Raw genomic sequence first — 17344 nt, forward strand, 5'->3', positions numbered from 1 at the left:
GTGTTACATGGGTGGGGTCAGGATCACAATTTTCAGCAGTGCATTGGAGTTTACCACGTAATTTTCCAGCTGAAATATTTCAGACCCCGCGACAAGATTCACCAGGCGCAAGAGATGCGCGTGCCTTGGTGAACAAATGAGCTCCGCGGCATCGCAGGAATGTATTTGAAGAAAATATTCCTAACGTAATTTCTTTGCGAAAATTACGAAAAATAGTTACTGATAGTTACACATGGGACTAGTCAGATAACGTTGTCAGTTATACACAGACTATGGTATTGATCGTATTTTTGTTCATTTGATAAGGATGAAAAAGTTTTATTATTTCACGGAAGATTCGCCATCATTGGTATTATTTGCTCTAGCAAATTAAAGAGGAGTTCCTGATTTGAAATCCATTACCAGGGGCCGTATTTCTGAATTTTAACTCGAGTTGTATAATAATCTCTGCTTACAATTTATCATCTATCAATAACAATAACTATTCTACGTCGATTTCGTCTTGAAACCAGCTTAAGATACACCATTTGGCACGTTTATAATCTCTTTATTTTGAGTAACGAGGCTCGTTTTTTTATCTACCATTTCTATGGAACATGTAGTCGCCACACTCCCATCGTCTTGGAGTAACCCACACAACCTTTCAGGAGATTACACTTCTTAGGCGCCCGTCTTTCTCGGCACCATCCATCCATAAGCGGCATTTATTGCCAACGGTTCTGTGAACAGATTGCCAAATGGACGAACCTTATCCTTTTTCTTAGCAATATCAGCCGAGGGGCAAAAACCTTAGGGTTATCGCAAAACGTAATGAGTTTTTTGCTGGCGGCGTCGCTGCGTCCTAAACTGGATTTATGTTACCCTTGACTTTATAATGGGAATATCATTCAAAACGTACAAGTATGACCAAAAGACAACAAAGCACCCAAAGCTTAAAAAGATTCGTTTTTTTTGTCGATGAAATTCGTTGAGTGCTTTGTTAATTCGATCGGCCGCAGCGACTCCGCCAGTGTGCCGCGGGTCCAGTGAGAGAGGGGCTTTAGAAATGGCATTGGCTTAGGCATTGTGAGCCAAAAAGATTAATTTGGCACATTTACTTGAAGATGTGTGTCTATATTCCTTGGTTAATGTACCGATTTCATAGCATGGAGTTCGTAGACCTCATACCTTCGCCAATCTGAAAGCCCGACTCAAACCAAGAAATGACATCACAGAAGAGCTCGTGACACCGACAACATATAACCTTTATATATTGGCAAAGTTGCAATCTTTATGGCCAATAATGACACTCTATCTATACTTTTGATTTGTGTGTCAATGTATACGTGCAAAAAACAACAAAAAAACAAGTAGACAAACGATCCAATAAGCACCCAAAGGCTGCGGAAAACATAACCTTCTCAGTAAAAGTCATTGCAGGGTTAAATCCGGTCTGCCTTTTTACACCGGAATGCCCCGGAATGCCCATAAAGGAGGGTGAATTCTACCGGAATACACCATGCTTTGATGAGTAAACAACACAGGTTGCTGTATTTTGGCATGAAATGATATATTTATGGCCCAGGGAACGAGAAATCACTAGAAATTAGTGATGGCCATCGGCGTCGGCAGTCGCCATGTTTGTTTTTATTGCGGATTACAATGTTTGGTTTAAATAGCAGGGTCATAGTATATATGAATGGTTTATTTCAGAAGGTAAAATAATGCTCAACAGTAGCAGTCAACAGACTGAATTATTGCTGTAGCATTCACATTAAAATTCGTCCACGTCATTACACAATTAAATACGAAATCCATGATACAAACACACATTAATTATTAAAACCATTAATTCTTTAAGACAATATACAAAGATCTTAGAGATAGACATTACATATACGTATTAAGCAAGCGGACAATGAATGGTACGGCACTGTTGCGATATCGGTTTGTATTGCAACGAGGATCGTTAAGTTTATGCGACGATCTAGTTTGGCGCCTACTTATGTGACCTCTGGTGGATGGCAAAAGGTGTTGGAAACGTACAGATTGACTGAGAGTGTTCGCAAAGTTTGTGACCAGTTGAAGACGACGTGTCTGGAGGGAGGGTAGACCCAAGTGAGCACAGGCATCAGTGTAAGACGTGTAGTCCGCGCCCATAATGATCCGTACAGCACGGCGTTGGACCTTCTCGATTCTGTTGCTCAGTGTGGTGGTCAATCCTGAGTGCCAGATAGTAGCGGCATACTCAAGAACTGGGCGAACATATGTGACGTAGACTGTGACGAGATCTTCAGTGGAGATGTGGAAATGTTTCAGTTTACGTAGTAGGAACAGGCGCTGGCTTGATTTGCTGCAGATGGCGTCGACGTGGGAATTCCATCGCAGGTCGTGCTGTAGGAATACTCCCAAGATCTTCATCACTTTCACCTGTTGTAATTCGATGTTGTTAATTTTCAGGGAAGGTGTTGGGTACGGGACCTTACTGAAGTATATATGAAGAACTTTGCATTTGCCAGGATGGAGCTTCATGTGACTGTCGTATGACCAGTTTTCCAGATCAGTCAGGTCACGTTGTATATTAGAAGGTGCTGAGATAGGGTGTCTGACTTCTAATAAATTCAAGTCATCTACGAACTTCCATTGCTTCGAGACAGCATTACGAGCGGCACCATTGATATACGCAATGAAGATTAACGGGCCAAGCAGTGTGCCCTGAGGCAGGCCGCATGTAACAGTGACGTTGTCAGAAAGAACCCCGTGGTACCGGACCAACTGGCGCCTGCTTGTCAGAAAGTTAGTGATCCACCTCGTCAGGGAAGGCCGTAGACCGAGATCAATCAATCGGCAGATGGCGACATTGTGGCAAACGCGATCAAATGCCTTACAGTAGTCATAGTACACAAAAAGGAGGTGAAATATCGCAAATACAGTATGCTTTGGTAAGTTAACATCGCAGGTTGCTATACCTTGGCATAAGATAACGTATACATGACCCTGGGATCAAGAAATCACTAGAAATCCAAGGCGATCGGCGATAGTTCCCCGGCCAGTCACCATGTTTGTTTTCATTGCGGATTACAATGTTTGTTTAGTGGGGCCACCTCCTTGGTGAGACATACACATAAAGGGAGGTGAAATTTCGGAAATAGAGTATGCTTTGGCAAGTTAACATTGCAGGTTGCTGTATTTGGGCATGAAATGATGTATACAGGATCCTGGGAACTTAGAGACATCACCGGGCGATATGTTTATGATATCTTTAATAAGTGTGATGAAGCTATGCTCTCCTAAGGGAGGAATTAAGAAGAAGAAGAAGACCTTTATTGCGCATTTTTGCCACACTGGGCTAAGTACAGGTCACAACATGTACAAAACATGTTGAACAGATACAGTTCACAAAATAGAAATTCAAAGCGGTCGCGAGTTTACCGCCTGATCATGAAGGCCAGTGGGCGCACGCGTCCCACATCGATTATAACGCAATCAATTATCAAATGAGGCCCTTATCAACATAATTTGATTCAACGATGTTCACATAACTTCCCGATGCCACAAAAAAAGTATCAAATGTATGAATTTGTCGTCATTTGCCAGTGTGGAATAATACAAGGTAGTCATTAAGGATGCAAATTAGGACCACATTTGCATATTTTCTATCTATTAACAGCCCTCTCTTCCTCAGTTACAATTTGAATAGTCATATCATGGAACAAACCGGATTTTTAAAGTTGCCTCATTTATTATGCAAATTAGAATCTGATTTGCATAATTATCGTCCAATCATACCAAGCATCACACAGGCTATCCACATACCAAAAATCATGACCATCCATCAAGGCCATCTTGTTATAGTATTTTCTCATTAATTATGCAAATCAGGTCTTCATTTGCATAGTTCATATAATTTAATATTTCTCTCTTCCTCAGGTACATATGTCACATGTTTCAGAGTCCTATCATGGAATTTGGCGGATGTATAAACTGTCCTCATTAATTATGCAAATTAGAAACTGATTTGCATAAGAAGCATCTAATCATGTATATCATCACTCAAGCTACTCATCTACTTACCAAAAATCATTACCATCCATCAAGCCCTTCTTGGGTTATTCCCTTTCAAAGTCAGATGCAAAACCTGCTCCTGCAGTTCCAAGGGGGCCCAAACTCGTACCACTTACTCTCTGTCCAAAGATCTATGTACCACTCAAAAATTAGTTCCATAGCATGTCCAGAACACGAGATATCAAAACAGGAAGTTCTGCTGCAGTACCGTAAGAAGCCGCTAGGGGGCCCAAAATCTAATCGTTTTCAGGTCTCATCAAGACCTATCGACATACCAAATATCAAAACAATCTATCAAGGCGTTCTTTAGTTATTCTGGTCCACTACAGACAGACAGACAAACAAACAGACAAACAAACGCTACCCTCTGCATAACCTTCTCGGCGAAGGTAATTAAGTAACAATTTAGAACTTTTGACCGACGGAAACAAAATAGAAAGCCACGGAATTTTAGAATATACAGTACACTCCATAAGAAATAAGCAGTTATGCTACAATTTCGAATTCGTATGCCAGCGAAAAGCATCGCGCTGCTAATTGACAAGAGAACGGACCAGACAGTCGGAGGAATTCAAAGACCAGATTTACCAAGTTGATCCCAAACGGGCAAAATCCACGCTACCGGCGTCGGGGATTGGTGCTGCATTCTGCTACTTAATGCGGTGAGATGTCTATGAAATGATGAGTAAAATGTGAAAGTGCACATGTGAAGGTTGAGAGATTCCTTTAGATTATTGTTTCAAAGACTGGACACTCACTCATTCAACAGGGTCCGCCATATTGTTTATTCCGATTTGCTTCTTAGCGACGCGACGGGCCGGGATCGCCCGGTAATGTCTAGTTCCCATGGTCACGTATACGTTATCATTTGCCAAAGTATAGCAACCTGCGATGTTTAGCAACTTACCAAAGCATACTGTATTTGCGACATTTCACCTCCTTTTTGTGTACTTCTCGCTAAACAAACATTGTAATCCGCAATAAAAACAAACATGGCGACTGCCGACGCCGATGGCCATCACTAATTTCTAGTGATTTCTCGTTCCCTGGGCCATAAATATATCATTTCATGCCAAAATACAGCAACCTGTGATGTTTACTCATCAAAGCATGGTGTATTCCGGTAGAATTCACCCTCCTTTATGGGCATTCCGGGGCATTCCGGTGTAAAAAGGGCATTCCGGGGCATTCCGGTAAAAAGGCAGACCCGTTTAATCTATGCCTTAATATGCTCTTTTGAAAGCTTTGCACATTGTTGCACACAGAACCTGGTGTATATAAAGGACACATGGATGCAGTCTTTTGCGGGAAATGATATTGTGGAAAGATCCAACACCCATATTTTCCTTAAAACTAAATACTTATCCCCTAACACTCTGGTCACCAGGCCGTACACTAATTATAAGACCGCTTTTGTTCAGAAATGCTTAAGTCCGGATCCTGTCGGCATTTTAATGATAGAAAGAAATGAGCCGAAAAACTCAAGTAAGCCTCAGCGGAGAATCAGAAACCTTTTTATCTTTCTTTGAACACCATTACAGACATTTGCGACGGTACACTGACTCCCATCAGATATCTCCAGGGCTGAGCGATACCGTCGACTTACATTTACCAAATGGCAGATCAAAGAAGGACTCGTTTAGAAAGGTGCATGGCCACGTCACTTCGCAGCAGGGTACGTACGCTATCTATCGTGCACTATCAGCGCCGTCACATCAACAGCTACCAAACATCCTGTTTGTTCTTTGTTTCTTTCTGTCAAGCCTAGGTTACACATAGCCGAACATGGCCTCCCGGCTCTCTCCCGACCATGGTTGGAGTGATTCGGGAGTAATTCGGGAGCTAGCTCGGTTGGCGTTCGGTCGAGTCGGCTGGCGTTCGGCTGAGTCGGCTGGTGTTCGGCTGCGCCAGCCGAATGTTTAGAAAATTTCAAAACATTCGGCTCTTGACGTAGGGTCTGAAATGGGTCGGCTGGTGTTCGGCTGGTGTTCGGCGCCGTCGGCTAGTGCTCGGCTGGTATTCGGGATTGAGTCAGTAGTAAAATTAGAACCTTAACCACGCCAGAAACACTACTGACTTACACCCAACTAGTTTCCAACCTACCCATAACTCACCCCAAGGCCGTAGACAAATCTCTGCTAACTAATTCTCAACCAAGTGACTATTATCGGGACGTGGGCGAATCACCCCCGACTTCACACGACCAAAAACAAAGAAGAACACTAAAAGCAGTATTAAAGCTAGCCATGATCCGAATTCGATCACTCGGTGATGTTAACAACATAATAGAATGGATTATTTTAATTAAAACCGCAAATGACCCCTCTTTTGAAAGTCGCTGAATATGTCAATTTAAATTCGTGAGAGGGTCTGCAATCGGTCGGGGTTTAGTCAGGAGAGATTCGGCAGTCTGCGGCTAGAGGTCGGGATGGTTGGGAGTAAGCTAGAAAGCATTCGGGGCCCATTCGGGAGTAATTCGTGTACTGGTTAGGAGATGATCGGCGCATTTTCGGCGCATGTTCGGCGCCAAAGATAGGCGTGGCCCCAAAACTGGTCAGACTGCTCCCGAACTACCGCCGACTCAAGTCGGCTAGCGTTCGGGAGCCATGTTCGGCTATGTGTAACCTAGGCTTAAACCTGGCTCACAACCCCTTTCCGCTAGAGGCTGCGACCGCTGAGCGACCGAAAACACTGCTCAACGAGTTAGTAGAATAAGAACGATGTATTAAACATTTTTAGTAATAATTTAGATACTTTTAATCTTACTTTTACATCTCTTGCGTCATATTCCAATTATGAAATCAAGGGTCACGCAATGCTAATTTTGGTCGCTGTACGGTCGGTCATCGATCACCGACTAGCGGAAAGGGAGGCCTATAGGCCACTTCAAAGCAGAACGATATATTTTCCACCGAAACAACGGCTTTAACCTGCTGTCATTTGTAGTTTTACCTCGTAGAATAATCCACAGACGGGGAGCATCGCAAGGCTCAGCGCAATATTTACCCATAACACTTCCTACCTTGCATTCGATTATTGCATACCTTTATCGATATATGCATGTTCACGTCTGGAATCATTTCATTTTGTGCTCCCTTTATCTTTGAAAGGCGTCTACGTCGGTAAATTTGACCTTGCGCAGGGCATGTCATGAGAATGCTGTCCTTTTTTCTATTGAAAACATTACTTTTAAGAGACGAGGGAATTCGAAATTCGGTTATCCAACAATCCTAGAGAATTGGAAAACCTGGGTCCATAATACATCGTGTAGGTCTGAGTTAAATATGTATGCTAACATGGTTACAATTTTCCCCTGACTAAGTGGCGAACGTTTGGGCTCCTAGAGTGTTTTCGGAGTTAACATCTCAGTTCACGTCTGGTGCTTGTCCAAGGAAGCAGTGGGGAACACACAAATGAATAACGAACAAAACCAACGCGTATCTTTGTATGGACTAATTCTACTGCCGAAACCAAGAATCTCATCGTCAAAACAGATCTAGAGGCCAATAAATACACGTTCGGCTACCGTTACACTCGTGCAATGCGCATGTATTGACTTTCTTGAAAATGAAACCGTCATTTTTACCTTTGCCAAGAGGTGCATCACTCAAAAAGCTGTTGCATAATTCATATTTCAATTGTGACAAATTTCAGGAATCTTAATATGCTTGATACGTAACTTAGTTTGAGAGGAACAGTAATGAATATGAATATTGAAAAATAATGGCCCAATTTGCATGATTAATAAAAAAAATGAGAAAATACCTTTAGCTATGCATACTAATCGCATGGTGAATAGGGCTGATGATACGCATTCTCTTCACATAAAGATGTCATACAAAACGTTTAGTCATAATGATACATAACGAAAAACTGTCAAGAAAAAGCAATCTATAAACATGGATGTGTTCTGAAATGACAAACGCACATCGTCCTGCCTGACAGAAAGTCAAGCTGTACCAATTGACTCTAACCGCTGATCTGGTGAAGGAATGTCAACGTGATGCACTTAACCGTTCCCAGCCTATTTTCTCGGCGACCTGACAGGCTCTTCATTCCGAACCAAACGTCCATTAAAAGGGGGCAACAGGAAAGGCGGCTTAGAGGGACGTTTATTGCTTGACATAGGGTACTTTGTCATGCAAGTCACAGCAAAGGTTTCCGTAATGGTCCCATGCTTTTCCTCGTCCGCGAGACCGTATCAGCGTTCATATCACCTAATCTTCAACAATCACACGACTCCTCAATAAACCGTATTGTAAATCTGAAGCACATTCAAATTGATATAGAAGCGCTTTATGGAAACGATGGTGGAAAACCAGGCTGAATTGCTTGCTGCAACGTTAACATTTCACATTAACGTCTCATAAGTACAACATTTGAAAAGCTGTGATTTTTCGAATAATGGTGGCGCCGCGGAAATCTAGGAACAATCTCGGAGTTTCGTATGCTGCATTCGCACACAAAACTCCTCTATATAAATTTCACGTCAGCTTAACATGTAACGTTACAACGAATAATGACAATCTTTTCAGTTATTCTGACACAGTTCTTCATGATGCTTTATTCTCTCTGCAGAAAAGAGATCAGTCACCCCAATTAAAAACTCATCCCCTTAAGATCCGATGTGCAGTAAATCCATTTACTGAGGCAGATTGCACCGTGAGCCTGGCTGGCCTCTAACCCACCTCCAACGAGTGGGGAATGCCTGAAAACGTCTTCATTACGTCGGACGCACGTCGTGACCAGCTTGTGCCAAAGGTTGGAGGGATGCACATCTTTTATTTCGTAAAAATGGTGAGATGTGTCACGGTAACTTTCCTACTTCCGATTGAAACAGTCAGACTGTGTGATATCTACACAGCACAAAAGTCAGCAGTGGACATTCAAAATGATGAAAAGAACCTCCGCCCCCACACATCCGTCAAGAGAAATACTCCTCATGTTTGAAGTGTGAATGTGTACAAGAACTAGTTTGCTAGACTGGTTTGGCCATGCTTGCTTTCGGTAACTAGAGTTTGAGTCCAATGATCAACATGGAAAGAGGAATGTTGTCAAACATGATTTCGGTACCGTTACACAATTCATCAGTGCGGCTTCGTAGGCTTTCATCAAGTAGACTGTGACAAACTAACCGCCGACAAGGATCTAAGACAGTCATAGTTGTATCAAGGAAGTTGGATTTTATAAGCCATGTGCAGGCAGCTATCACAGAAATGTCCTCATTTTTCGATTGTATGATGATCGTACGGCGCATGTGGCCAGTTCATTGCAGGCGACCCCTTAAACGTGTTAGAACATCCACAGGTGTCGCTTTTCGCATCCGTAATGTACATTGTATGCAAACTAATGTACAAATTAGTCATGAAATTAAACCCAGTGGTATGAACATCATGCCTACGATTCTTGTCTTCTTCAATTATGTATTTGTGTTATCGTATTTTGAATTGCTTCCTTTCTCTAATTTCCGGCATTTTATCAACGACTAACGAAATGAATAGCCTGTATTTACACATTCAAGCTCTCGGCCGGAGGTTATTGACCCCGGTTATAGGACCGGCTGGCCCGCGCGCGATTCGTCAGGCTAACGAAATGAAGATGTATAATCTTCCTGATATCGTAGATGAATCACACATATTTGCACATTTTCAAAAGAAAGAAAGAGGGGATGATTAGAAAGTCGTTACTAATCAGATACTAATTTCCCAAGCTGTTACGTTAACTGCATAGTTTGTCCACTAAATACTGAAAATTATGACGATCCGTCATACCATTCTTAAGTTATTCTCTTTCAAAGTGTCAAACAACATCAACCTGCAGTTCTAAGAAACGTTAGGGGCCCCAACACCACTTACTCTCCCTCTTAACATCATTAATATAGATTGTCCATTATCAACTTAGAAATATAGGAATTGAATGTCACAAGATGTCACAACAGGACTCAAATAAGTGCGATCTTATCAATATGCATCTGTACCCGACCATCTTTGTCTGAAAAGAACATTTTGTTGAATTTGATAATTTTCATGTTCGTATACAAATAAGGCCACAGCAAGTAAATTTTATGGATGACATCATCCGCAGACTCCAAAATTAATGAGATAGGGCGAAATAAAAACAAGGCAGGCCCAAAAAAACAAGATTCCTATATTTTCAAATTTTGAGATCATAAGTCTTGTTAAACAAGAATTGAGACGACGAAATATGATATCATGACCAACAGGTCTTTTATTCCTGTATTCAACCAATGAGGTTTCATATATAATATAAAACCTCCTTGATTTAATGTAAACATGTCCTTGTAGATATGTATACATCTCAATAGACTAACTACAACAAATGTAGAAAAGAGCTTGTTGTACCATCATCTGAAGCAACTACACTGGGAATTCATATGCGATGAAACACCTTGTGTATACAGCTCAATTAACTAGACCCCCCCCCCCCCATTATCTATATAATGTCCTTGCTAGAACAAATGCAGAAAACAGCTTGTTATTATACCATCATGGGCAGGAACTACACTGGGTATTCATATGCAATGAAACACCTTAGACTGTCAACATTAAACTGTTCTTGAAGATGTGTATACAGCTCAATTAACTAGAACAAACGCAGAAAACAGCTTGTCATACCATCATGGGCAGGAACTACACTGGGTACTCATATGCAATGAAACACCTTAGACTGTCAACGTTTACGACATATTTGCCAATTTTTGGCATGTTTACCACCGTCGGAGGGCAATGAAATTTCTTGTTTTTTATTTCGAAATCAGGCGAAAATTAATGAGCGCGCTGATGTCATCCTTAAAAATTACTTGCTGTGGCCTAAAGCATAGAAATGAAACACAAAAGTACTCACCGTAAGCACTGGCGCTTGACGTGATGATACCCCATAATGCTGTCAGGAAGACAACTCGAGCCAGCTCTGCCATTACCTCGCGTAGTCTAACTCTAAGAAAATAATAATAACAGCAACAATGATAGTAACAACAATATCAACAACAAGTCAGAATAGCAACGAAGATCTGGCGTATTTCTGTTGATACTGGTTTTCCCCACTACGGACAGCAGCTTACGCCTAGAAAACATAGCTGATCCTCCTTGGCAAATCTTCAAGGTGTGGCCTGCGTTTATTATTTGTAGGAGCGTTGATTTGTGATTTTCAACATGGCCCAGATTTTGTCAAGTCTAATGCCGTAGGAAATCGCCTTCGCATTCTAGGCGCCCTGAAAAGACCTTTCCCGGCATAAGACAACCTGGTCCTGGTTGAATATCGCGTATCAGCGCTCAAAAAAATACACGCCGACCGCCTAGATGTAGAAGGTCTGCGAGGGACGCTAAAAATAAGTCCAATTATATAACAGTTACTGCAGCTATATAAGCTTTATGATTACGAGATGATAGTCAAGGCGCCAAAGCCGGAGTAATATGCCTTATAATTCATCCTTATGTCCTTACAGGTATTTACAGACCTGTTCATAACTAGAGTAGGTCAATAGATGGTCTGAATTGTCTGTATGTTAGATATTCTAGCACGGACTTGGCACTGCTCTGCAGCGATTGAGAACTAGAACGTATCAGGATTCTTTACTGTTACATATTTCCCATAAAACAAGCTAATCTATCACAGGGTTACAACGGGTATGTCAGCGAATACTCGCCGATCAGGAAATCAACAAGTCTGCTGAAACTGAAGACATACATACCGGAAGCTAGATATTAGATGCTGACACTTTACTGACATAGATCGAGTTGTTGCTGTCCTATGAGGGACGAGTTTGTTAATAGTGACCTACCTACCAGCCTGTGTGACTCTAACAAGCTTTCCAGACGTCTCTTTGGTCGTCACATGTCAGCTGTCCTGTCAGAGGTGTCACTCTTGACAGCGTGTCCTGTCGGAGAAACCGTTTGTATGTCTCAGTAGGTTCATTACTGGGGACAAATTCGCCTCCAGGGGTTTAGCTCACGATGCTGCGGCACGTCAATTGGAGGCTGTTATCTCCTGTAAACATTCATCACCATGGACACACGCACGACGTCGTGCCAAGCGCTGCGGGATATATTAGGAGACTGTTAACATATTGTTTGGGATTAACGTATGATCTACAGCTGTATCTGTGGTATAACGGAGGCAATAAGGAATGGGATGAGGGAAGGAATGAGGGAGGGAATGAGGGAAGGAATGGGGGAGGAATGAGGGAGGGAATGAGGGAGAGAAAGAGGGAGGGAACGAAGGGGGAAACAAGGGGGCGAGGTAGAGAACGAGGATGGGGATGAGGGAAGGAACGAGGTAAGGAGTGGGAGTGGGAGAGGGAGGAATGATGGATGGAATGTGAGGGAATCATTATGGAGGGGAAGGAATGAGGACGGGAAGGAAGAAGGGAGGGAATGAGGGGTGGAGGTAGGGAGGAGGGAAGGGTAGTTGGTGAAACAAGTGCTTTTAAAAAAACTGGCGTTTTGTCTAGGTTTATGAGTGTGAAATGTCTTTTCCTGTTTTGTTATTAAAGTAAAATCTGCCAAAGAAAGTTACTCAACGGCTGTTGAGTCTATGAGTCATTTTGATCATATGCGACAAGCGGAGTCCTACGACATAACCGAGTGAGCTAACTTGCAGCCGACTAATTTGATGGTACATTATGCTTTAACCTCACTACATGGTATTATTTATGTCGATTTTTGGTCGTTTTCATGGCAGAATCATTTTTTTTCTCGTGCAATTTTGTGGCAAAAATCCTCCTATAAAAGTGTAATGTGTCTTTAGCTTTTTCCATCAGAAAAATTTATATTTCCGAACAGTTGTAGCGGTTACATGCGGTCGCATATGTGTCATGCAAATCAAGGCTGCCTGGCTTTTCTTGCTCCCTTGCCATATAAGGTAAAGGCTGAAGTGACCGCTGAACAACAACTTTGCAAGGTCTTGCCATATAAAGTCTTCATGGTGTGCGCCACAGTGTTGAACCAATTACATTTGAACGATGGAAGGTAAGACCCAGCACATGCTTCGCGACAAAACGCAAAAATGCTGAGAAAGAAACGACACGAATGTATGTCTAACAACCAGTAGAATTAAGAAATTAGGAAAAGACGCAACACAGGAAAGCTGGTATCAGAAAGAAACAAAGAACTAACATTTAGCTTATAATAAGTATCTGTCTGTAGGGGATGGGAAACCGCGGGAGAGAATCATTGCTGCAAGAAAGCAACTTTTCAAGCAGCGCGTTTCGCTTTAAACTTCCAAACAAAAAAGGGTTGGTCGACCTTTTATCTTGCCGTATAGAGGGTTGTTCCTCAATATGATATTTCATGTAAATCCTACAAGAAGGAAGAGAAAAACACATTAATGAGTCTCACTGCTTTGTGACCTCCAGTATTTTGGGTCGTTTTTCTGGCATACCTCTCGTTTCACAGCTTTAGAGACAACTTGTCCAATATCAATGTTTTGTATTACACCAGCATTGATTATTACAACCGGTACCATAGTCAACTCGAAATAAGTATTCATCACAAAGTGACGTTACCACCAAATCGTGATCCAAACTTAATTCCACCGCTGTAAATGAAAATGTAAGAAAATCTAAAATGTACAACACAATCAAAGTCATGATTTGAATATTTTCAAATGCCACTGCTCAACGCAGATCTACCGAACAAAAAAAAGCAACCATTACTAACTGAGCAATAATTTCATTGTCAGACGACGTCTAAACGTTATATTACCATCTGGTGTACGTACGGGATACTTTGACATCAGGACCCTAGCTACAGATAAGGTCATGTAAACGAGTGACCTTTGCAGCCCCACAAGGTCAAAGGCCGTTGAACACGAATGCCATCATCATCATTCAAATGTTCTCTGGCTGTGGCATCCATTCTTTTAAATACGAACCCACTGTACGCTACTTGTTGAGTACTTTTAAAAAGGGTTTCTTTCCTAACCTGGAATATGTCACTTCTGAGTTATGAGAAGACGGAGTTGGCCGAAAACAAGGCGTAGGCGCGATCCCCATAGATAACCACGCTCTCAAACAACTAGCTTCACTATCGAGGCAGCAATATGACATCAGCTAATATGACATCACGGAGATGAAATTAAATTCACTAAAAGTCTATGTGGCCAGTATACCCTCCTGAAGTAAAAAGAGCATACACAGAGACGTCAAAACCATATTGAGATTAGTTCTGCTGTACGGGAGTGAAGTTTGGACCCTAACTCAAAACCTGAAAAGTATGATACACGCTGCCAAAAGGAGAGTACTGAGACTGAACTCTGAGGTTACAAGAAGAAACAGAATTAAAATGAAGTCATCCGTCAAACACTGTCTGTTGAGCCCACACTGGCAATAGTTGAAAGAAATCAACTGAGATGGTTTGGGAACTTGCACAAAATGCCAGGGAATAGAGCTGTAAAAAGAGTGTTTAACTGAAAAGAGCTGGGATCAATCGGCAAACCAAGAAAAATATGGCTCCATCAAATTATTGAGATAACAAGGAGACCGGCGACTAACTTCCAAGAAGTTATCAAGAAGAGAGGAATGTGGGGAGCGTTCATAACAAGATGGCAACTTACATACCAGAGCCTTAAGGCATCAGGGTGAGAAGGTGAGAAGACTATATATATGCTATGAAATATCGATGCTCAACGCAAAATAACGAGACAGAAATGCAGGTGTACACCAGACACAACAGATACAAGTCTCAGTCTTGGCCATCTCAATAGCGTTTGTCTCAGCAACAGAAGAGTTATGCTAGTCACATACAAGAGTTTATAGTTGATAATGAAATTAACTGTCCTAAATCTGGCCGTGTACCCTACGGGTATGTGCACTTCAGAAGGCCTCAATAACACTATTGCGTTTTTAATATGGTAATCTTAGAATATCCAGTGAAATCATGAGAGTAGACGTTACATATTAAACATTCGACTTTGGAACTTGTCTAAGGACCTTCACTACTTTCACACTGCCAATATCGGCGTGGATATTCTTATAGAAAGACTATATTATCTGGTACAGATTACCTCCTATAGGTACTATAACCCGGTGTTAGTTGTGGAGAGAGTGTTGGATGTGGTGGACGTCAGTCTTATGGAGCTATTCAGCTATTCTTAGACATTCCCAGAGTCGGCTAAGTAACAGTCACCCATGTAGTAAATAGAATACAGACCACAACGTGTGCATTTAGCTTTCCCGAGGGAAAGTACATACCCATGAAGAACTAGGCAGAACATAACATTGTCGAAGCGTAGTTTTTCTCGACAAATGTGAGTCATGAACACCAGCTGCTCAGCTGGCTGCTCCTTGCGTGGACATTAACCCACATGGACTGGGTCAAGTTATTGGGAAAAGTTGCTAAAATTATGCAATAATCTTAATCATGTCGGACATGATGCCCAATACCGGGCAGCTTGTCGCCCACTCTATAAGAATGGCAAAAACGACGAAGGCTTTCGATGATTCAAACTGTAAGTCCAAAACCCTACCACATATCACATTCACTTGATGCATTTAATGCTAAGTCTGCAGATTTTATTCTGTTCAAGATCTGTAAAGTTACTTGGCACAAGCAAGACTGTACGTCCTGCTAACCTACCATCAGTTTGTATCATGCGCCGATGTATTTGCATTGTCACTGACTTCAATAAATCTACCCATTCTACTGTGCCAGGTTCTAATTTTTACCCATATTTTTCCTGTATACAAACCGAAGGGCTTTAGAATTTGATACTGGGTAAAGAGGAAAGCAGCCGACAATCAGGACCACTGAACCTCTATCTGATTGTCGCCTGGTTTCGAATTCCCTTTCATCTGTTATCAGTGAAGTTATGAAACCCTGTTGATTCACATGCATAAGTGTAAAGATTCTAATGCAATCGCCTATCATGGCTCAACAGAGCAGTCCTTGTTGTAGATAGTGTCCCGTTACCTCCGGGTTTTCGCGGGGCCTCATTTTTGGATCCTTATCATTACCTCCATGAAATATCAAGAAATATGAAGGTATTATTTTGTGTCTGTGCGTTTGTGTTACTGGATATCTATAGCCAGCATACCTTAAGAGCCTCTGTTAGATTGTGATGATATCTGATATCTAGGTAGGTCCTTGGAAGACGAAGAATCCACTCACTCTACGAAGCCACTCACTCCACTGTATCGCTGAGGGTACAGATGTTGTGAATAAGTATGTACCCCGCGACTCTGTGAATCTAAATGAAAAATACACATCATCCATGTTCGACTCTAGACGCAAATGGAATCTATAGTTTCACCCATGAAACTGCAAAGTTTTCCTACCCTGCAAGAGCACTTAGAAATGTTTGACAGGCTTTGCTTTCTACTAATCTTTATTATAGCTGCAGACGGAGCCTTACCGTGACTTGAATAAGTGCTGGAGACCATCTACCAAGGTTTATGGGCGGCATTCCACTTCGCAGGACGGTAAAACCTTACCATTACCCGTTGATGCGATTTCAAAAGGAACTCCGTTACAGCAGTTACGGCACCTAATCCCCTCATAACGTTATCGGAAACAGCGTTTTGACCGTATTTACAGAAAATATCCTTTGCACTTTGAAAATATCCTTTGCACTCAATGTTCTAAACTATCCAGGTCGTCACTGATTGATTTCTAGTACATTTGTGATATCACAATTTTACTGCCATAACAGCATTGAGAGACGCCATAGCTTCTAAAGTCCCTAGATCGAATGTAAAACAAAAATATTCCTGACACAAACTGCCTGGTACTTTTTATACTTTTATTCTTTACCTGAGTCACGTGTATATAAAACCACATGCCGGAAAAAGTGGATATCACAATCTAATTCCTTCAATAAAAACAGAAAACAGACATCCGAGTAATGGACTTAACTATACATATGTGATATTTTAATTTTGCACGGGTATGTCTTCTACGTGCATTAAGCTGTGTTTATAATTATCGAAGTTGTTCAGTTGCAAACGGTGGTGAGTTCGGCATCCAAATTAGTTCAAGATTTGAACTTGTTTTTTCTTCCAAAAAAATGCCAAATCCATTTGGACAATTGCTGCAGTGTTATAATTTGCTTTATTGTTACAGGGAACAAGACTCCCAGTTATTCATGAGCACCTTTCTTTGTGTTCCGGGCCACTTTACTTAAAGCGGTGAACATCAGATAGAGTATCGGCTGTGCTCTCCAAAAAGACGCCGCTTTGGATTCCGGCATCTTCAGAGAAAGGACAAAGTTAAAGTCCAAACACGTTCTTAGACCGGCAGATGTGATGCCCACCGCACAAAACCCGAGGCACTAAGCTTAGGGAAGG

At 41.7% G+C, this 17344-nt stretch overlaps 1 protein-coding gene across 2 annotated transcripts in view; it reads right to left on the reverse strand.

Moving 5' to 3' along the window:
• The window catches only part of LOC136436542 (relaxin receptor 1-like), a 40547-nt gene that overhangs the window by 19589 nt on the left and 3614 nt on the right, over positions 1-17344 (reverse strand). Inside the window, exons 2-3 of one of the 2 annotated variants that reach the window (XM_066430588.1) lie at positions 11850-11941; positions 10909-11000 (exon numbers count right to left, since the gene is read on the reverse strand). In XM_066430588.1, the coding sequence (XP_066286685.1) occupies positions 10909-10981 (73 nt within the window). In that variant the 5' untranslated portion in view covers positions 10982-11000; positions 11850-11941. Of the gene's footprint in view, positions 1-10908; positions 11001-11845; positions 11942-17344 lie in introns of both variants that reach the window. The other variant, XM_066430587.1, reaches the window with a different exon arrangement.

Source organism: Branchiostoma lanceolatum, chromosome 6, assembly GCF_035083965.1.
Source record: "Branchiostoma lanceolatum isolate klBraLanc5 chromosome 6, klBraLanc5.hap2, whole genome shotgun sequence".
NCBI classification, from domain to species: Eukaryota; Metazoa; Chordata; class Leptocardii; order Amphioxiformes; family Branchiostomatidae; genus Branchiostoma; species Branchiostoma lanceolatum.